We start from the raw sequence: 23,299 nt of genomic DNA on the forward strand, positions 1-23,299 counted from the left end.
CAATTCATGTTGCTTTTATAAGTGTATTACAGAGGCCATCATCTCTCCATGAGATAGGAACAATGTGTTAAACAGTATGTACCTCACTAAGGCTGATATACCTCTTAAAAATTGTGATATGACTGATGCCTACTGTGACAACTACAGGTCTGACATACATAAATCTACACATTTGATTTTAATATAATCAAATACATGCCACCAGTGCTATCTAGCAGAAGTAAAAGGAACTACTCAGAGTAATCCAAAGCTGTACAATCTAAGATAAAAACAAAAAATCCCAACTATACAGAAGTCAATCTCTGGGAAAAAAAAAAAAAAAAAAAAAAAGTGGCAGATCCTTAGTCATATAAGCAATGTTAAACTGTAGGAAAAATTATGAAAGTCATATACCATAAGGGAATCTGGAATCATGAAAAGAATGGCTCTTTATATTCAAATTCTCATCAAAAGTACAGTTAAAATTTTGGCTAATTCACGTATTTTAGAAGATACAGAGCTTTAGCAATAAAATGCTCAGTGATATAGGTTTCAGTTCAAAATCTACAAATTTAAGCAAGTTTTAGATTCAATCATTTTAAATTTCTTTTGCACCCAATTTCAAGTACTAATTTACAGACCAGTAAAGATCTAACCAATCTGTGTTGTCAGGTTATATATACAGAAACTGTTGAAAAACGTAACATGATACCATACTCCTCTTCACAACAGTATGCAATTTTCTTATTTTTGTTTGCTTAGTTGATCCCTGCTTAAGTAAATAAACAAAGATGTTTTATTCTAATTCCTCTGGTAAAATTATAATTTTAATAAACATCTATTTTTAAAGAATATTCAATCATTACACAATACTTTCATATTTTAGTGAAAAAGATTCACTTAAGAATCACATTAAAGATTCACATTATTCTTACCTCTTCATCTGACTCTTGCTCTGGAGAATTTTCCAACCCCAGCTCGATCAAATACAAAACCATGCAGAGCACGTGTTCTGATAAATTCTGATGATCCATTAATATCTAGGCAGAAAAACAGACATTCACATTTTAGAAGGTTTTATCTTTGATACTCTCACAATCCCTATTACAAAAAAACCAAAAACTGCCAAAACCCTGATGGACATCTTTAACCTAAACTGGAAGGTAAAGAAAGTAGCCAGGAGTCTCATATGAAGAAGCTCAAGATAGTCCGTACAAATTTTATCTCCAAGCATGACCTTCCAGGTTAGCGACACTAGGAAAGGTAGAAGGTCTTGAGCCACATATGTGATTTTTGCCTGCTTTGTTTCATGGGGTTTTTTTCTTAATTAATCACTGTGTTCACAAAAGCCGTATCATGAGATACGAGTATCAGTTAAAAAGAAAAGACTAGACAGGCAGAACACCATAACAACACTTGCTAGCCTAGTATATTTTTGGTAGACACTGATAACCAATTTTAGCATTTACAATAGTTTTCTTTTGGTTGCACAGTAATCCTTTCAAAGTCCTATCATATGCATAAAAATGTTAGGAAAAAATTATTTTCAAGAGCAGTGAATTACCTATTCAAGTTCCTGCAATATCTACTGTGAAACATCAGCAAGATATTTTAAACTCCATTCTTGTTATGACTGAACGCTCCAACAAAACACCTGATTAGTGATTATACTATGGGATAAAAAAAAAGTTCCAAGTAGGCCAATAATAGGCAGAGTAATAACATTAATAACATTAACATTAATATGTTCCAATACTGTTAGTATTGGAACACTACTACAAAATAAGACATGTAATTTTGGATGTGATGGATGAACAGGAGTGTTGTATTTAAAAGACTGGAAATCATTATTCCACTCAGCCTATTAAGACTTCAATATATCTAAATGTACAAAAAGAGTGTTCTGGATAATACACTTTGGACTCTTCAGTTTTTATGTATTTTTTTAAGATTATTAAAAATTATTTTGAGGTTTAGAAAAAACTAACCTTTGAGCATGACCACAAAAGCAAAATTTAATTTTACATCTCTTTCTAGTCAAACAAACTTGTACCTTAAAATTGTTACTAGTTGAAGCTGTGATTTACTTTAACACCAAAGTTCCAGGTAAAGCTGCACAGATACCACTACTGTCAGCTACAAGCAAAGAGCTGCACCTAGCTTTCCCTCCCTTTTTCAGTCACCATAAGGCCTCATGAGGTCCTAGTCCTATAAGCGATGCCTGGATAACTGGGAACGCCAGAAGGGCTAACATGAATTTAGTTCACAACCATCTTCACATAATCTTTTTTAATTACAAATAATAAATAACCTTATTCTTTAAATTAATAAATGCCCGTGTCTCTCTTCTAACACAGCTTTCAACACATTGAGAGGAAGAAGCAGTGCTGCTGAAATTAAAAACCAGGACAACTTTCCTCTTGAGAATATTCTGATTTAAAGGCAAGAAAATGGCAAGAACCTGGCAATGGCAAGTTACCAAAGAAGTGGTTGAGAAAAGATGTTTAAAATTTCACTGTAAACAGGCTACTATAGAAATTAATATTTTTAGAGTGTAGCCTAGTAAAGTTTTAAATACAACTTTGTTTTGAAGGGACCAAATTTTGTAAGTAGATACACCTATTAGAAACATCAAAGAGATAAAGTTCTTAAATATTGTTTTACGATAGCTTTTCTAAAGTATGTTTGAGCAGCTGATTTACTCAAACCCAATCAAATCTGAGATTACAGAGATTGTTTAATTAAAAAGGCACTCAGTATTACGTTAATATAAAAACCATGTGCAGTTGTACCAGTCAGAATCAAAAGTCACATTGACTAACACTTCTGAAAAGTCAAAGCATCAAATGTAGTTTACTGTTCTTCTGTAGCCAGTCCCAAAAGTCAAGAGATGTAAAGGCTGTCATAAATTGGCAAAATTTCACAAAAAGACAAAACAACATTTAAGGCAATCCATGGAATCAATCACTATGTAGTTTCTACCATCCATAAATCTGGTAGAAACGTATTCGGCAGTCCAGCTAAAACAGCAACCCAGAAATTTTAAGATTCTCAAGATTTAAGTCCTAGAAGCTTCTTAACAGAAGAAGAGAAAAAACGGCCCCCAAAAAATTATAAGCAAGACAGCAAAAAATGATGTATTCCTTCCCTACATTCTCTATTTTTGTTCAACATCAAAATATTACTTCACCTTCTACATAATCCCAAGCTCTCCTTTTCTTCAGCAGCCTTTCTGTAAATCTCCTGTCTAATACTTTCTCCAGGTATGCTCCTTCCCCAGTCCCTGCTACATACTACCACATCTCAGCCTCATTCTCCACCCTGCAGTAATCAGGCAGCCCAGCCCCTGCAGTGGACCGGGGCTAAGCAGGGTTAAACATACTGCACACACAGCAGCTTCTCTGGCCAAAATTATGGAAATCCCTGGGAAACAAGGTACTGCCACTCCAGGCAAAGTTCTAGTTAGCTCTGGTGTGGGGCATGCCCGGTCTGGGGCCGACTTTCCTGGGACTTCAGCAGTTAACAGAACAAAATAAACAGCCATTGAACATGCACACAAGGTAACTTTGCAATGCCTACAGTTTGGCCAAATTCAGATCCAGAATCTTGATAAAAGAATGTTTAAAAACATGGGAAAAGGGGATGTATTTTGTCCTTGCTTCACTCTTGGAAATTCATGCCAGAACAGGCATTCAGCATGAAAAATGTCAGCCACTGGTTAAATTTCAGCAAGATAAGGAACTAGATGTCCGACAATGGAAAACCTTGACCAACCATTAGATGTTGTAGTACTAAGCTTCCAAAAGATACAGTCTCTGCACATGAAATTCAGTCTTTACCATAACATGTCTCATTCTATTATGGGTAAAGAAGAACTAGTACTAAAACAGTCAAACTTTTATATTTTATATTTTTAAAGTAGTATTTTTAAAGTAGATTTTTGAAATTGCACTAATTACATCACAAAACCTATAGTTTACTGAAGTCATTAACTTGTAAGCCATATGAAGCTTTTGAGAAAAAGCTTTTCTGTCATAAAGGTGAAATCTATTGAATGAATTCAGGTAAAATATTAAGTCTTCATTCATCTTAATGATATACAGACAACTTACACGATACTTCATTAGAGAAAGAAATCAGCTGAAACAACTCCGTGGGAATAAGCACAGCTCTTTGTGAATACCACACAGTTATTACTATACTTGACAACAGATATTTTCTATTCAACAGAAGTTTAACAGTGAAACAAAACAAGAGCTTTAGGGGAGCTAGGAGCGCTTAAAAGAGCACAAAAGGAAAGTCTGCCCAGGAAAAGCACTACTGTGCCTCAATCAAACCACTTATTATAGTCCCTCATCTGCCTCTGCAGCACACTGCTTTGAAAGCACTTTCCAAGTACAAAGACAGATTCAAAGTCCCATTTTCTGATTAATGTACTCTTCCAAAAAAATGCACTTCTCTTAAAGAGGGCAGCCAACTATCAAAGACAAAACCAAACACAACTTAAAGGCATCACTTAGTCCTGAAAAACAAGTGCTATAACATTATCAAAAGCCAGAACATATCTGGGAAGTGATGTTAGAACCAACTGCAGCTATGAGATGTATTTGCCATTTAGGAGCTAAAGCCATCAAGGTTACATAGATCTGAAAAGGCTGCTGATGCCTTAAAACTCTGCAGTGGAAGCCAAAGGAACATCACTCACACCGCCATGCTCCCGGAAACCATCACAGAACAACGATTCAAACGGCAACTCTGATGGTTAAGATAGTGTTCCTCAAAGTAGAGTAGGACAGCTCATCCACTTGGGTACCTGACTTAGTGTATGTATAAATGAAATAATCATTCATGAAATAATGAAAATGACAGAAAAACATCATACTAGACTTATAAAATAAAACAAAAATAAAACCATTATATAAATTTGAACCTGACTACTGTAAATAATTTATTTTAAAAAATCGTAATTCTAAGAACTTCTGTTCTGAAAAAATAGAAGTAAAATACTGGAATTAATGAGAATTATGACTATACCTTGTAAAGAAGCGTGAACAGCACAATGTGCAGGGTTTTACAGTGTAAAAGCTTTATGAGACCTTTGTAACTTGGATGTAGTGGTGTTCTTTTCTTGTAAGGAGGCCATGGGTTCCCAGGGAATTTACCACTTTGCTTTAAACTGTTGGAACAAATGAGACTTATGTTAAACACTGTAATAACGTAGACAACTGCCACTGTTATAGACAACTATCCTGAATTCTTTTTGTTTAGGCCAACTTTAGAATTGATGAGCATTTCTAAGGCATTTAATTTATTTAAGCAGCATTCCAAAAATTGGCATGTGTATACAAACTGAATCCAGTCTTATTTTGCTGTGGATTACCACTGATTTAAATGACCTTTATTTATAAAGTTAAACGAATTTTTAAATACTGCTATGAATTTAAGAATTCCATTTTCATTCTAAGAAGCACATAGAAGAGATGGAAAACTTTTCACTTCACCCAAATCCACATGTTAGTCTGACGTCCCACAGAGAAATCTCACATCTGTAGGAATGGACTACAGGCAACACTAGGAAACGCTAGACATAATTAGCTACAGTTGATAGTACCAGCTCTATCATATCTATGAACTTAAAAATTAAGTGTTAAGTTCAATGTGGACCCACATTTCTAGTAACAAGCTGGAATCCAGTGCAGTAGAGAATGCAATTATTTAACAGAATATACCTTGCTCAAAATCACTTACAGTATATGTTTATGATGACCCTTTGACTTAATGGAATGAGCACAGGGGCAGAGGATTATTTCACTAAGTTTATTATAAGGGGTTTTTAAACTTGTGTGACACAAAAAAGAACCAAATTACATTAGCTGAAATAAGAATCTGTAAGGATAAGAAGCTGTAAGGGATGGAATGCTAAGGGACAGAATTAAGACCAAATCACCTTGCTTCTTTGAATTTAAAAGGGCACCACAATTGTTTTTTCCTGTATTTAAATCAGAATTTAATTCACCCATGGTTTCTGTCATGGGTGAATACACAGAAAAAACCCACATTGTCTTCAATATAATTTCAAAACACAGAACACTGTAATACTGTGCTTCATGTACCTAAATGTAAAATAAATGAAAATGGATAAGGCTACTTTCTTTAAGTAATTTGTAACTGACTTTTAAACATTAACTTTTGGTTGAGTATTTTATCTATGATGACATTCACTACTTTGTCCGTGGCACTTCAGACGTATTTTAAAACATTTATGGAAGAGTAACAGACTAAGCTAACCAAAACCCTGACACTGCCTGTAAATTTATAAACTATTTACTCAAGGACAAATCTGGGGCCTGAAAACATCGATAACACAGTTAGCATTACCAGACAGTGAAAACAAAAAATTTTTTGTGGAATGAGCAACAATATGATGTTACATTTCTGAAAATGATCCAACTTACAATGCTGTATATCTGTCCATTGCAGATTGAACATCTCTGCGGTAAACCGTTCGAAGTATTACCATGACAGGGTCAAATTCCTTATCCCAAACTTCAGCTGTTGTTTAAAAGAAGTCACATGTTAATATTCTCTTTACAGACCTTACAACTTACTCTAGATTCTCCTCTTAAATAGCTTTAATTACTTAATTTTCTATTATATAATAATTTTTTGCAGCAAAGTACAGTAATTACTAATAATTACTACTACTTATCAAGATATCAAAATTTCACCAAAATATTTTTCTTAGTTCTAAAACAAAAAATTAGCAACCTATTAAGGCACTAGATCTTTTCTATTAACAAGCTTTATTTTAGTGCCTTCTAGCTTTCTTTTCTGTTACATAATAATTTACAATGTGGGATAAAAAAGAAAAATCACGTATTTCAGATAAAATAACAGCTGAAACACATGCTGAGGAAAGTTTTTAAAAAAAACAGTTTCAAAGTACTTTTAAAATCGAAGTAAATGTATTTATCGGATTGCAAGTATACGAAAGCCCTCAAAACACCTTTTCCATACGCATGTTGTTTTGCTCTTTTTAATTTCCGAGTACATATAAGAAAAGGTTTTAATTATTTTTCAGTTGGTACTCGATAAGCACAAACCCTCTTGAAAACAGGAAGTAAAGACTGCAGAGCAGTTAGCAAGTAGGTGATATTTAACTATTAAGTGCAGTGAGCCAAATGACTACAACAACACAATTTTCTGTTCAGTCTCGAATATGGCCAAGTTTGTTATGAAATAATGTTTGTGATCAATCCTTTACAGACATGCCTTTGTTTTATAACGAATATCTATGCATTATTTTGGCATTAAAATTTCAGTTACTTCTGTTTAATTTAGTAGCTCTAAAGTAACATCCAGAGTAGCTTTTCAGAGCAATCACAAACAGAAAAGTCTAAACAGACTATCAATAAAGATATCCCATTTAACAGCTTTTTTTTTCTATTTACAAGTTATTAAAAAACAAAACTATGTTTCCAACCTAAAGCCAAATGAAGCTGTTCATTCTATTAATTGTTTGGAAGTGTTTAGCTCCCATAACACAGCAATATGAAGGCAAGATTCAATGATCCCATCAAAGGAAGAAGAAAACCAACGGATACAGAATTTTAGCTCCACCAGCAGGCATAACACAACGCAAGTGCTTACAACATTCTTTAAAGTTTTCACAGGCAAAAGTAGGCAGCTTTATCACACTTTTGAGATTAATTTCTCCCAGGCGGGAAGACAAGAGGTCTATACTCCTATTAACCTCTGCTAATGTTAACAGTTCTACAGATACCCTCATGCTGCTGAGAAACACTTAGCGTAGTTTCTACTATGTATGAAAGGTGATAGCTTGCAAAAAATCCATTTTTTCTGGACAGAGTTTACTATTGCAGTCTGAAACACAGACCAAGCTTGTTTGGGCTGCTAACGCACGATGAGGAAAAAGGACTGAGGGACCCATACAGGGAATATTAGAAATGCACACAGAGCTCATTCATCTTCAGCATACAAATCAACAGAGAAGAGGAAGAACTATGTCCTTTTTTTGGAAGCTGGTTTGTTGGTTTTATTTAACCCATGGAAAGAAAATCTGGGGCTTCTGCAATCATAAAGTAGGGGGTTTTTTCCGCCCTAAATTTAGGGAAACGAGGGATTAGGGGGAATGAATCTCAACATGACTTGCTTAAACTGTGACACGCCACAAACTACAGTTCTTAAAAACAACTGCAATATCACCATTCTTTTTGAGAACCTATATAGTCTTATAAAGATTATAAACACTTAAAAGGCTATAGTATGCAAGAAAACCATGCTGGCTTTAATTCCTGCAGAAGCTCTTTCAGTTTTTTATTACTTTAAGAAAAAGGGATTCTGCATAGTGTTACAAATTACTTCAGTATTCACTGCTATAGATGAGATACTTCAAGTTTTTTTAAGATAAACTATCTATTCCAGAGGTTAACTATGTTTAAAAAAACCCAAACACCAAAAAAAACCCCAAACACTATAATCTAGCACCAGATTCCCTAAATATAAAGTGTTATAATTAAAAATACCATAATCCATCTTTTCTTCACATTGTGTTATAAAAAAGACCAGCATGTCACAAGCTCCAGAAACCAGACATGACATAAGGAAACGTGGTTTACAGAACATTAAAATAAAGTTATTTTTAAATACATAGGTGTTAAGCTGCCTGATTACACATCAAGGAATCAGAATGAATCAATTCCCAAAACTTTGGTTTCACAAAATTACTTCACTGGTTGTTAATTTGTATAAAAGTAGGAGCTTCACTGACTCATGAATCTCCCAGCACAAAAACTGGCAAACAAGTTAGTACACTATTAGTTCCTACATTAACAACAACAACAAAAATCCACAAAAGAACACAGCCTACAAACCAAATGGTTTCAAAATTGTCAGACCCCGACCCTGCCAGTTCTCAAGTGAGGTACCCAGGGGAGGAAGGAGTTAATCCCTCTTCAGCTTTGCCATGAGCTGAAGCACAACCAGAGCACGTGGAACATTTCAGATTCCTACAGGCTTATCTGCTCAGTGACAGGAAACAGTAATGGAACACTGAGTTCTTAAATTCTTACTTTGATATACCAACACTATGTTGAGTCCAATTTAGATGACAAGCTGGCCGGGGGAAGAAACTTGTCATTTCTGCACTGTATGCATTGTAGAATTATAGAACAATATTCTATAACCAGTCCAGTCTGAACTTTGTTCTAGACCCTCACTATTGACGGGGAAAAATGTTACAGGCTACTAAGAGAGTTAAGCAATATAAAAGAAATAATTATGCATCATGATATCTTTAATAATCAAAACGTGGAGAAATTCAAAGAAAAAAAATCTTTGCAACTGACACCTCACTAGTGCAAACAGTTCTAAACTCTACTGAACATACATCAGATTTTTTTTAAATCACATGAATTATGAAGTATGCAGACCAGTGAAATACAAATAACATAATTTTTCAGTTCTCCATTTTTCCCTTGCTTTCTAAGGATACCTGATTAATACAAGAGGCTCATTTTCACTCTAGATCAAAAAGAATTTATTAAAAATTATTAACAGTCTTTAGCTATGCTCTTAAATATAAGCAATAAGCAATAATTAAAAAGTCAAGCAGGTTCAGTGGTTTTTTGTGGTGGTGGTTTTGCGTTTGGTTTTTTTTGGGGGGGGGGTATTGTTGTTTGGTGGGTTGTGGGTTTGTTTGTTTGTGTCTTTGTTTTAAAGAAAAAATCCCTCTGGTTAAGCATCTTACTACTGACTATGTTATAAGAGGACGCCGATTACCATACCTTTAGGTGTATACATTCCTTGTTGCATGGAACCTCCAGGTTCAAAAACAGGAGCTTTAAAATCAGCAACTGCTGACAAGACTGATTCAAAGCTTAAGCTTCCTGGAATAATACCACTTTTAGGATTGGGGTTTTCTGGAATGTAATGTTTGTGTTAAGGAAAGCAAAGTTAACTTAGTTGCAGGACACGGCATTTTACTTCCCTCCTGACGTTTTCAGTCACTCATTTCAGAGGCTACACTTCGGTAGTGCTCTGTGTTTACCACAAGAGGTCTGTATGCTCCAGCTGCTACGGAACAATAACTATTACTGAAGTGAATTAAAGCCTCCTAGCTAGGACATTAAACTTTTTAAAGCAAGCCAGTTTCTACATGCTTGGCTCAAGAGGTAAGTATTACATAAGAAATAAAAACTACTATCTGTAGTGTATATAAAGTTTTTGTATTTGCCTTTATTTACTAACACTTTGGCTCTCTTCATAGCAAGAATATTTTGCATTTACAGCTAAGTGCAGAAAAAGCAAGTAAATAGCTTGGGATCCATAAACACAATAAGTAATTCTCCATCTTGGATTGGCTATTTCTCATTTTTGGTAGCAATACTTAATTGACCTACTGACATTACCCCAAATCACAAGTAACAATTACAAATAAGGAAACTTCTGCTTAATGATAAGTGATTGCTTGTATAAATGATTCACTTATTTTACATAGTTAAGTGATTCACTTAAGTGAATTGCTTTAAGTGATTCGCTTATTTTACATACTGAAGTGACTGAGTTAGTAGGTCATACTGTAATAATTAATAATTCTTATTACATATTTGTAACTATCTCCTCCTTTCCTATCTTTATGAATTCCTAATATTTTTGCTCAGTGCCTGTCCTTGGATTGCAAGCTCTTTTGGGCAATCACCACAAGCTATTTAATTTGTCTACACAGTCTAATACACTGATAGCAGTAAAACCTGCGTATTTGTGTTCAGCTGCTTGGGGACATGAACCATATCACTGCACAGAATGACTTTCTAAAGTTTGCTATTCTTCAAGTAAGACACTTCCCCCCATAACACATGCATTTCACTCTAATTTCAAAGCAGCATTCAGAACTGCTATTATTTGCATTTTCAACTATTGATAGCAAAAGCCAATATAGCATAGAGTGGCTTCTTTTTATACTGGCATAAAATTAGCAATAATCAAAGGCTCAAATCCAGATAAAGGTGACGCTTGGCTAAACTTTCTACAATGTCATTGGAAAACAGACTTTTCACCTCACACCTAAAAGACTTTTGTAGTGTTAAAAAAATAATAAAAAGAGCAGTTAAGCATTTTGTATCAAAACTGATTTAAAACTATTACAAAGCATTGTGTATTTTGTAAGAAAAAACAAAGCTGGAGCAAATGCCTTTGCTGATGATAAGCATATGAAAACACACCTTTACACAATTTGTTATAATTATGTAAGCTGAAAACATGTTCAAGCTCCAAAATCCCACTACTATCCAGGTACCTGTCATTCTCATTCATGCACATTAGTTAATATATTCCAAGGATATGAGATCCAATAACGAACTGTGTGTCCTGTCATTCATACAGAGTTGGGCTACCATCTCTGCTCTGAGGATCTCATCATCTGTCATTCCTAGGACAATAAAATTTAAAAAGCCATTAAAATATAATGATTTTAAAACACACATTCAGTATACATTTGCCATTAAACACAACCTAAAACTTGATACAAACATTAAGTGATCATACAGTGCTATAAAAATAGAGCAAAAGAAAGGGGGGGGAGGGGCACAAATGTTATGAGACACACAACCTCAGTCAGAAAACACAGGTACAAATTAAAACTGCTGTCTTTCTGTAAAAGATACAGAATCTTCCTGCAATCACAACAACAAATCAGCCACTTCCATTAAAGCCTTTTTTCTCCAGTTCTATGTATTTTGTCTATTTATAATTCATAAGGGATTAAAATTCAGTAACTGGCAAAAAAGAAACGAAGTATTGAATGCTTTAAGTAACTATATGGCTAATCAGCTTTATAGTGGCTACTAAATGAACAGGCATGTTATTTACATACAAGTATTCCTAAAGCAGTGATTCTTACCTAAATGTAAACGAAGACTTAACAGAAGGACCAAAAACGTTAAGGCTCCTTCCAACATGGACCTTTCATGCTCTGAATCAAGAACAGTATTTTGGTGCTGTGATGCCATCGTTAACAGATCTACCACCTTAAATCTACATAGCAAAGAGCAAAGTCAGAAACATCATTGTCCAACATTAAAACACCAATGCGAAATCTACTGATAAGCTCAGGATACCATTCACAACAACCCAAAATGAATACAAAATAAAATGCAAATAATGCAGTAATATGCAAACATACATGAAAATCCTCTTATTTTTAAATTTGGATTTTTATTTAACTACCTATGGAATGTGCTCTAGTGATATTTACTCCACATGAAAACACTTTGCATTTATGAACATGTTAAAGCTAATACCAATTAATCTGTTTTCAAACCTGATTTTATTCTATCCGGAAAGACATCCTGTGTTTCTTACTATTGCAGCTCTATTTATCTCTATTTATCTCTATTTATCTACTTCTTCAAGCTAGCATATCCTGAAAGCTTGCAAAACTTAAAAAAACCTGAAGATGCTCAGAAAACAAATGTCTGAAGGTTCACTACTGCACTGTAAATCAAAAGCCAATCCTGTATAAAATCAAGGATATACCTTGAGATACCTCTTTCGGTGGAGCCCTTAGGTAAGTGTTAGTTTCGGCTAGGCAGAGTTGTACCACTGAAGATGTATATCAGATATGCACCGTTTCTCTCACATGGCATAAATCAGTCAACAGCTAGCACAACACTGAACAAGAGCATTCATCTTTTAACCCTACCTTTCAAAGACAGATGAAATAAAATAATCTGGGTCCAGCCTAGAGGCACAGACCTGTGGACACAGAATAAATTAATTTTATCAGTAGTTTGTTTGTTTGTAAACAAGCATTGGCTTGGCTTCTCAGAAAACATAACTTACTTGCAGCAGATAAATGTCAGGATCAATCATTGAATTGCAGAAATGAGACTGCACGTAAGTCATTGCCTGTCCTTTAATTTGTAGACCATTTCTAACCCACATGTTGCTGTGAATTTCAGAAAGACTTGCCTGTTCAGGTAAAATAAAATAAAATAAAAATTTGCAAACATTTCAGGAATATTCAGTTATTCAGTTCAATGTTAGCAGATCATCAACATATTACCACACACATACATACATACACACTACACCTTTATATAAAAGTATACTTTTTTTAATACTCATTTACTTCTCCTGAGGAGTGAGAGATGAAAAGGAACCACTCCAAGTTTATGAAACAGATACCATACTTTCATGTGAGAGCGTATTTCAGACAACAAAAGTGATCAAAGCCAATGAAGTGATTTATTTATGTACTTATTTATTAAAATCTTGAAAAGTACTCCAAAGATGAAGGCATCATGGTTAAAATGAAGTTAGATATAAAGGCAGTGATTACAAATACTGCTGACTACCACTTACATACAAATAAATACAAATTTGTAAATAAAAAAAAATGTTGCCGGGTACATCTGTTCTTGAACTCATTCTCAATTTAAAATATGAAATTTTCAGATTCACGTTTCTTCTCAACTTGCGCTCCATTGGTAGCTATTCTATGAACATGCAATTCCATGTTTTCAAAGGGCTGATTCCTCCTACACCCTTTTGAAAGTGGTATAGTGAATACCGTTATCATACTTCTCAGAGTATGATAACTAATGCCACATATTTAATTTTGGAAATAGGAAGAAAATAAAGAGTTTATCCTAACTACTCAGTATATTCTAGTTATTATTGTCACATATTGCTTATTTTGATATTTCACACTTAAAACATACTCCCTCTTGTTAAATACTTCTAAATATATTTAAATGACTGGGGTTAAAAGAATCAGACAACAACTTTTTTTCTCGTATATCTCTACATCTGCATCAAAACCAGAAGTCTGCCCATACCTGAATCTGAAGTGGGTGAATCATGAGTTTCATCAGCATCTCCTGATCTGGCAAGATAGTATCCAGATCTAGTTCTTGGCATTTGACAGCCTAGAAACAAAAGCAAGCACACGCTGTACTGAACAATCACACTCACCAGGGAATTTCCATCTTCTGTGTGACTAAAACATGTGCTTACCTTACTTAAAAACATGGCAAAGTAACGGTGCAGTGGCAAATGAAAAGTAACTTGGTTAGGAGCTGGCTGAAAGTAAAATAAAGATATTTTAATATCATATATTAAAAAAAACCCAACTCTAAATGTCTTTGTCACAACCACCAAGAACAGTATCTTGCATGTCTTGTTTTGACGGACTTACTTTCCACTAACCTAGTATTACTTCATTCCCCTGCACTTTCCGATGATTCAGAAATTTCCCTTATTCAGACTGCTGTAGTTGATCTCTTACTAAGCTGTCAGTAGCTAATGACACTTTGAATTGATTGAGAGTATTGCTTGCTAAGGTGGCAAAGCTGCTCCCCACTACCATATCAGAAGAGGACTTCTGTTTTGCCATTGCTTCAGCTCTTCATTCAGCAGAACAGTAGTACATCAATGGCACTGCTTTTAAGCCTCACACAGCTTAAGCTTGCACCAGCAAATCTAAATCATCAAGACTCTACAAACGAAGGATCCTAGGACATAACATTGCAACTGTTAACTACAAACTCTAATTTCAGCAAGGCAATCCTTTTTCAATCAGTACCTAGAATGATGATTTAATTTAATGGGAGGGAGCGTATCACCATTGACGTTTAATTAGATTTTCACAGTACTTTGCTTAAATTCACTAAGTATATTTACCTCATCTACAAAGTTGATAGCATCAAACCAGTCCTGAAGCGCTTCAAGGCAGTATCTAACAACATTTCGTGTGTATTCCTGTGTTTCCTGGAGTAAGAGAAAACAGTGTACTACATGAGCCAAAACGGTTTTGTCACTGTTTTCCTACTACAAATAAATATGATTATTTCAAGAATATTTTTACAGTACATAATTTATGCCCTCATCATATGGAAATTAGTAAGTATTAAGATGGTTTCATTGTTACTCTAAAAGACTGTCATTTCAATGGTGAGAATTAAGGCACCTTCTGAATGGTCAGCTGGTCCTAGTGCCTACTGTTGTTTAATTTATCCATTTATTTTTACCAAAAAATTAGTGATGTAAGCATAAAAAAAAGTCTTCCCATGCAATCAAAAGGAATGGCTAATGTCCTGTAAGTTTCATCTACTGAAAGGTCCTTACAGTTTGCTAACACAGCGCACCTGAAATGCAATGATAACACAATGCTGCATAGACTTTAACAATAAGCAAACCTTGTTATGATTCTATGATATAACTGTATAACAATGCCCTAAAACTATAATATATTTCAGATTAAATCATGTCTTTCAAGACTAGAGCTGTACATTGCCCTCCAGAAGCAAAGCAGTGATGTCCAAGAAGGGAAGGCAGGAGGGGAGCTAAACCAAATTGCTCTGTGATCAGCAGAACTTACAGAGCCTCATTTCTTATGGACTTTTCCTTTAATCTTCCCTTCCCCCTAAAGACAGACTCCAGACCTGCCTCAGACTCTTAGGATATCTGTGAAACACTTCTCATGCAAAAGCCAGCAGTGCTTTGGCCAGCCAGAAGCTGGCTCAGTCAGACACCTTTTCTCATCGGGAAATACAACAGCCACACTCCCATCCTGCTGCTCCGCCCTCTATGGTGGCCAGGCTCCCTCGGCTTTCCCTCTCCTGCAGGACACGAGCTGCGATCTCTTCCCACCCATCAGGTTTCACTAAACAAGTACAACAATTAAGCTGTGAGATCTCTAAAACTCCTTCAGATTTATTGAGAATGACCAAAGGGCTCAAACATGGGGGTGAAAACATGACTGACGTGCCAACAGGTGGAGCAAGGAATCATACAGGCCGTAAACAAAAGCCAGATCTTCCCATCCCTAAGCTAAAAAGAAAGGAATACTTTAAAAAGCCAGAAGTAATTCAGTTTTGAAAGATAATTTAGACACATAAATTGTTATATTAATAATGTATCAGTATAACTTACATCATGGAAAGGCTTTTGCAACTGCCTGATTTAAATTGTTTTAAAATTGCATTATGCTCGTGCACATTTTTTCAGTGCACAGTTCAATTCAGGTATTACTGTCTCATGGATGCTATTAGGTATCTTGATAACCTAATTTCAAAGATAAGTATTTATTTCATAAAAAATAACCAATACAAAGTTTTTTCATGTTAAGTATTCCTATAAGCTGATGGATTCTATTTTTACTTTAACTTAATATAATTTACAGTCTAGCAATGGATTCTATTTTTACTTTAACTTAATATAATTTACAGTCTAGCAAATATCAACAACTCTTTGCTCTAGTTAGGAGACCATGAGATGTCAGAACCTAAGAAGGTTTCATCTCAGGTTCTTAGTAACACAACACAAAACCATAAATTACTCCATCACCCAGCATAATGAAGTGTCTATTTGCAGACACAATCAACATTATAATCACATTAGGGATGACTTATGCATCTCCTTTCCCACTGAACAAAGGCAGAATGACTCAGAGACACTTATCAAGTTCTTCATCAGATCAGAAGTTATTCCATATGTACAGTCATATGGAATGACTGTACACATCCCAAACTTGTAGTCCCACTTCTGGAGACAATAAATTAGGTACAAGCATGAATTCTATACTCACTATACACAGAATCTGAGTTGATAACAGGTTTATATATTTGGTAGACAAAGACAGCAAAACCCAAGTCTTTTCAAACACAGAACAGACAAGACCTTTCAGATTTGAGAACTCTAGAATAAATAATGAATAAAACCAAGAATAATGACAGAGAAATGTTAGACTTACCCTAACTTTGCAGTGTGACAGAAGACCCCACATTGGCTGGGCACAGGCTTCCAGTTCAGCAGCAAAGGCAGCATAGTATGTCTGGGATTCAAACTCCACGTGCTCATTTAATTCTCGTTTATTTAAATTCATACCTTCAAAGATTTAAGCAGAGTTATACAACCCAATATTTAACTAGGGCTAAGTGGAATGCAGTATTTTTAGTGTTATGCATTCACACACCTATTAAGACAAAAAAAACACAAAGTGTAACAATCTATCTTATCTAGCAGCAGAATAAGAGATAAAATATGAGAACAAGCATCAAAGTTTGAACAGAAATAGACCAAAAAAGAACAATAGCTCTAGATTGGCTAGTAACTGTAGTCCTTGCTGTTCAGGTGATGTTAACATGGACAGCAGCCCTTCTACTTTGAACCTCACTTAGTCAATGGGAACATCTGGGTGGAAAATATCTGGTCCTCTTTCTAGGCAAAACAACTTTCAGTATTGAAAAGTTCACAATTTTAAAATATTTTTTTAAATAATAAAAAAGTTTCTTCACAGCAACACTTAGAAAAAGATCCAGATTTATCAGATTACTTTACCTAATATTTAAATTTAGAACTTCACCAGTAAAATACTTCTAGCACAAGTTATGATTTGTACTTCAAGTTCAACCTGAGAATTCTGGCACTATGAAATCTCAGTCAAGTGTGATACAATCGCTCTTTAACTAGTCCACACAAGACAAAGATCCATTAGATCATTTTCAAATTACCTGTTTTCTAGAATATACTGTTCCCTTCCAGGAATACAGACTTATGAGAATACTAATGAATTAAATATTTACATATAGCAGTGTAAGGATTTTGCTACTGCTAACATTAAGCTTTCTTAACGTCCTTGTATTAGTACGGATTATAAAAGTCACATACCTTGAAAGAATGATACAAAATTCATCCATGTTACCAAAAGACCATGATCTTCCAAAAATTTCTTTGCCACACTTTGGTGTGAAAGTATGTTTATAAAATCACTAACCAGGGGCCAGTAAGTGTTATTCTTCAGTAGTGCTTCCCCACAATTCACCACAACATGTAAACTATTTTCTTCATCTATATTTAAAAATGAAAGAAGAAAAAAAATAAAGTAATACTTTTTTTTCCCCTCTTGTTGTAACTTTTAAATAAAGTTACAAGATAATGCAAAAATACCAGTTAGGATTTACTATAATGTTGTGATCACACACACAGAGAAAACTGTAGATAAGAACGGTTGTTTTGTGGTACCTAAGGCTGTTTTCTCATCATGGACTCATCAACATAGATCCCACTCTAGTAGGAGACACACATACTTCGGACAATTATCGCAACCTTTGAAAAGCAGTGCATTAGTAAAACCATCACAGCTATGCCTTTTTTGAACACTCTCAAGAAGTATAAAAAGACCAAACAATACAATTCCTATTACAAACATCTGAAATCTATTTCAAAATGACACACTTCTGGTGAGCAAGCTACCTTACAGCATGCAAACAGGAATCTGGTGATCAAAACCTACACTGGCATCTTGGGTCTGAGAAGGACAGCAGAGAAAAGCATTTCCACTCTGAATTTGGGACAGAGAGAGGGTTTATGCAGCCTTCCTGAAGACTAGGGCAGGAGAAGGTTCCCAAAAGGGGAGACGAAATCGGGGGCGGGGGCAGAAGTCTCCTCCCCTAATCACAGAAGTACTTCCTCTACAGCTGTAAAATAAATCTCTCTATTAGATTTTCATAACTGGGACCCCTGGAAAGACCAGAAGGGAAACAGGATTGCTCCTGGATTCACGATCCAAGGGAAATAATTTCCAGCACCCATCTGTCAGTTGCTATTCTATTTCAAGTGAACAGAAGAAAGAAAATCTTGCATCTGATTATCAGCCTTGGAGATGGCTCTTGTCCAGTTCAAATGCACTGAAGGACCCTTGTAGTTACCCTTTAGACAATGAAAGGGTCTCAAGCAGTATGGCACAGCCACAGCTAAAAAGACACTGTTATCAAGAGACTCCAGCCTCCAGCTGATGAGGCACAGCTGTACCTGGAGTGGCTCCCTTTGGTATGTATGTAAGCTTCTTTCCTCCCCTTTGTTGTAACTACTGAGGAAAATATTTTTTTTTCTTTTTACTCTGAGGTTGTTTATTTTGTTGGTTTATTGGTACCAGGGAAAAAAAAGAATTACTCTCTTGCCTGTTATGTCAACAGGTTTTCTAACTTGAAGTCATACAATATTTTGATCTTGACAAGTTTTCTTTCCCAAGAACACAGCACAGTCAGAAAAATGAATCAGATTTCATCCTGAAAAATAATGCTGCTTGAGTTGCACACACCTATGAACAGATACCTTCTTCTTACCATAAGGTAATATAGAGCTCCATTTCTTAAGACTGACTCCTATCTATTACACTGGAGCACTGGAAGGAACAGGAAGCCAGAAGCACTCTGTGCAGCTTCTCAAACTTCTCTGCCACAGTTGATCAAATACTCTTTAATCTCTCTCCTGTTATCTAGTACATCTGCAAAGAAAGGAAACTAGGTCTTGTTGCTCAGCTGCCTGGTTCCCATGTGCTCACACAGCCTATCCAAGAACAGGATAACATCTCAGTTGGCTCTGCCTGAACCCGCTGAAGGACTTTGCAAAGAGCCAACAGTTACACGTTGCTGATTCTCTGCCCCAATATAGGTTAGACAAATCCAGAGTTACTTCCAACTGGCAGTGGCATTGCCTCTTACTCAGAGTACTCTACAAGCCAGGGTTAATGTTAAGGTCAGTCAAAGGAAAAGAGTTGTGGGTTTTTGGGTTTTGGTTGGTTTTTTTTTTTTTTTAAGGATGAACCATTACAAAAACTTTTTCCTTGGGTTATAAATTCTTCTCCCATGAAAAGTTCAGTAGGAGGAAAGTTGCTGATAGAAAGAAAAAAAAGTCTCTTAAGAGCATAGGGACGTAAATCTTCCTAGGGAGCCAGTTTCATCATCTGCACCCATATTTCACCTCCTCATCCTTTCACACCACGTGTGACAGAGGTAAGCTGAGCTTGTAACACTTTCAAAGTTGGTATCAACACAGCTCCTAGGTCAACTCTGTTTCAGGAACACAGTTCGTCACTTGGCATCCACAAATACCCTTAATGAACTATATACTTTTAACAGGTGTCAGCTGTCCAAAAGACAATGAGGATCTGTGAGCAATGCAAACTCAACATGCCTCAGCAGATACAATTCCTGCTCCATGTTCTCCTTGTTCCTCTCCAACATGTTTTCTCCATCTATCCATTGGCTGGATTTGTAAACTTTGTCTCATTCAGATACTAAACAACCTACTTGTTTGCACTAGCTGCACAAACAGAATCCTTCTCAATTTATCTCACCAGCACAGACTTCTAACAGACTTCTCACTATTTCCAGCATCATAAGAGATACCTTGAACTAAGCACAAGATACAAGCCCACAGAACTGCAAAAGGAGGCCAATGAGAATATGAGAGGGAAAAAACCCAATAAAGTATTTTATTAATTTTTTTCTGTCAATCTACAGTATACTCAACCCCTCATATAAAGCAGTGAGGAGGAAATGCTGTGAAAACACTGAAAAGCACCGGAAAGATTCCATGATGGAGTCTTAGCCAAGACAAATCACTGGTGCTGGGGAAAGGAAACAGGTAACTCCATGTCTTGGGATAGCTGCTCCAGGGGTAAGTCTTTTCTCACAAATCTATCATAAATATATCTGATGTTATTTAACTTACCAGCTCCAGCTTACATAATTAATTACCAGGAAGTTTCTTCAGAGAATGTCTCATTACAGTCACAGCCTTTTTCTGTTTGGCTGCAAATTCTGATCCATTACAGAACCCTACCACCATGCTAGCAACATCCCGTACTGACCAACAAGTAAAAATAATTACTTAAAAGTACTTTTAAATGACATTCCACCAATATGGCATTAGTTTAGCAAAAGTCACGTGATATACAAACTGTTAAAGAGAAAGATTCAACATTTTTCTTTGACTACTGTAAAGCAATCTATGTAGGGCAACAGAAAAATTTCTCATGTTGAAGTGCAGCTGAGGGCACTCTATAGCTAGATGACTGAGGATTTCCCATTTCAGTACAGTCATTCTGTATTAGGCTATACATAGAGTGGACCCAGAGACAAAGGATACTTCAGACAAGAAAAATTACAACTTCATGCAGAAGTTGATGGTACTTATCTGGCAGCAGCAGTCAGCCTATCTAGAAAGTATTTTCAAATTCAAACTAGGATACAAGGCTGAGAGGTCTGTGGTGTGTTAGGTACATGAAAGCGTGAAAAACAGAAGTCAGCAAAATTCATTGTGCCACCATTTTCAGATAAGGACAGGTAAAACAAGGAGGATAGAAACAGGATAGCTGTTTTCACTAGAAAAGTTACACAGTGTACACTAGTTCACATTCAAATTGCCACTCTGTCAATCAAAAGCTTGATCAAATTATTATCTTTACAAAGTATTAAATCATTCTCCTCTAATTATGTCAAGTTTTATTCAGGCAATCACAGGTGAGAAAAATTAAAACAATTTTAAATACTTCAAATAGCTTGTGAAATACTTTGAAAATATTTTAAAAATCAGTAAAGGTCTCAGTTTGCATCTATAATTTCTCATTCAAATGATCGTCACAAATGGTGTTTATGCACTTTACCCAACAAATGAAGGACCTGCAAGATAATACTCTGTATAAACTATATAACATTTGTACAAAAGAAAACCCTACAAACCGAAGGATAAAACATCAGTATCACTCTTGATAACTATCTTTCAATTTCTAGGAAATTTTGAGACTCAGACTCTACCATATATTGCTAGATCCTGTGCATTCTGGCTAAGGGATTGGGGGGTGGATTGACTATCAAAGAAAGAGATTAAATTTCCTCTATAATCAATTTATTATCCATGGAAACAAGCAAACAAACAAACAAATCAACCTACCTTGCAATTCACTTTTAATAAGGCAACTTTCCATCATATATAACAGAACAGTGACCATAATATCCAGCAGCTGACATTCTTCTGTTACTTGGCGTGCTAGCTCTTCATTGCTGAACAACTGAACACTGATATGCACAATTCTATTAGACATTGTGTCTGATTCATGGCTTTTCTTCAGTGTTTTCATAATAAAAGCATAATGCTGAACAAAAGTTTTGGTAAAAGCAATCTGCAAATTATAAAGAAATTTTGATGTTAACAAGGACTGTACAAAAATTATAGCTTTCTTCCATTATAAAATATTCCTTTACAAAAGCACAATCAACATATCCTAGGAAACACCAGTTGCCATGACAAATCAAAACTGATGGTCTAACTATCCATGTCTAGTTTCTAGAAACAGTCCACATGAAAAGACCTATCTATAGAGAGGGGTAACTTATGCCTCCAATTTTATTACCTTATTCCGAAACCTAATTTTCTCATTCTATACTTTCTGCACTAAAAAAACCCCCAGAAATGTTGAAACAAGGAATATAAGGTCTCAGCATACCTGTGAAAGTAGTACAGTTCTAATAATGAATTTATCCTAAATTTTTTACATCCTAAAACAGGGACTCATGTTCCAAAATAATACACTATGAACAATGAAATTAGTGGTGCCTAATAAATCTGCCTTAACTTATCACTTGCACTCGTCTACCCATGGAGTAAGGTTTTCATTCATCTGTCAAGGATGACATTTCAACACTGAATTTCATCTGCTATCATAACATCCTATATTTTTTTAATAAACCTTTAGCGCTTTCTCCTAAATAATTAAAGTAATGAGCAAGCTTTGCTATTCTTCACACAACTATTTGTTTGGGTTTTTTTTACCAGATTGGTATTTAAATGTATCAATACATATACATATAAATCTTAGTACAATTTCTTGTCCCACTCCATTAGCCTCAAATTGCATTGTGAACCAACCTTCTGCACTGCACATACATGTATGCATATCTGCCAGCTTTGAAATCACTTCTCACTTAGTACTTGAAGTTCTGAATTAACACCATCTGGACTTCCTTGGCTTAATAAGAAGAGATAATACAAGCTGTGCAGCAATGAAAATTCTCAGCTCAAAGTCTAAAATCCCCTGTCTATTCCTTCTGGAAGTATTAATCTTTCATAAGCATAAAATTAGAAATTTTAAAACCACCCTCAGGCAGCTATGTTTTCACCAGACTGTATACAAATCACTACGTCATTTTACCTGCCTCAGACTCAGTGCTCCCATATTTTTATTATAGCACTACCACGTTATTCTCATTCAGAAAATATTTCCAAAAATATCATAATGCCATAATGCTGCTGTTGGGCACAAAACTGATTCTTCCAGCAAGTATCCTCAAAAATAAAGTTGCTCATGCAAATAAATGGACCAGGGTGGGGATGTCACTGCAGGAAACACTAGAACATTACTTAACTTGCCTTCCTTTAGCTGGTTCACAATGATGGAAACCTTTATAATAATTGAAAGTGTCTTCTACATAGAGCTCCCAGCACTATGGTGACT

The 23,299-nt window shown here is 35.4% G+C and overlaps 1 protein-coding gene across 1 annotated transcript in view; it reads right to left on the reverse strand.

Moving 5' to 3' along the window:
• UBR3 (ubiquitin protein ligase E3 component n-recognin 3) overlaps positions 1 to 23,299 on the reverse strand; it is a 122,864-nt gene that overhangs the window by 68,015 nt on the left and 31,550 nt on the right. The window contains exons 8-21 of the mRNA XM_075512610.1: positions 21,739 to 21,967; positions 17,671 to 17,850; positions 16,754 to 16,887; positions 14,683 to 14,769; positions 14,017 to 14,082; positions 13,839 to 13,928; positions 12,841 to 12,969; positions 12,701 to 12,753; positions 11,900 to 12,033; positions 11,341 to 11,428; positions 9,786 to 9,925; positions 6,435 to 6,531; positions 5,014 to 5,155; positions 915 to 1,019 (exon numbers count right to left, since the gene is read on the reverse strand). Coding sequence (XP_075368725.1) covers positions 915 to 1,019; positions 5,014 to 5,155; positions 6,435 to 6,531; positions 9,786 to 9,925; positions 11,341 to 11,428; positions 11,900 to 12,033; positions 12,701 to 12,753; positions 12,841 to 12,969; positions 13,839 to 13,928; positions 14,017 to 14,082; positions 14,683 to 14,769; positions 16,754 to 16,887; positions 17,671 to 17,850; positions 21,739 to 21,967 — 1,674 coding nt within the window. The remainder of the gene's footprint in view (positions 1 to 914; positions 1,020 to 5,013; positions 5,156 to 6,434; positions 6,532 to 9,785; positions 9,926 to 11,340; positions 11,429 to 11,899; positions 12,034 to 12,700; positions 12,754 to 12,840; positions 12,970 to 13,838; positions 13,929 to 14,016; positions 14,083 to 14,682; positions 14,770 to 16,753; positions 16,888 to 17,670; positions 17,851 to 21,738; positions 21,968 to 23,299) is intronic.

The sequence above is a fragment of the Mycteria americana genome, chromosome 9, assembly GCF_035582795.1.
Source record: "Mycteria americana isolate JAX WOST 10 ecotype Jacksonville Zoo and Gardens chromosome 9, USCA_MyAme_1.0, whole genome shotgun sequence".
Classification (NCBI taxonomy): Eukaryota; Metazoa; Chordata; class Aves; order Ciconiiformes; family Ciconiidae; genus Mycteria; species Mycteria americana.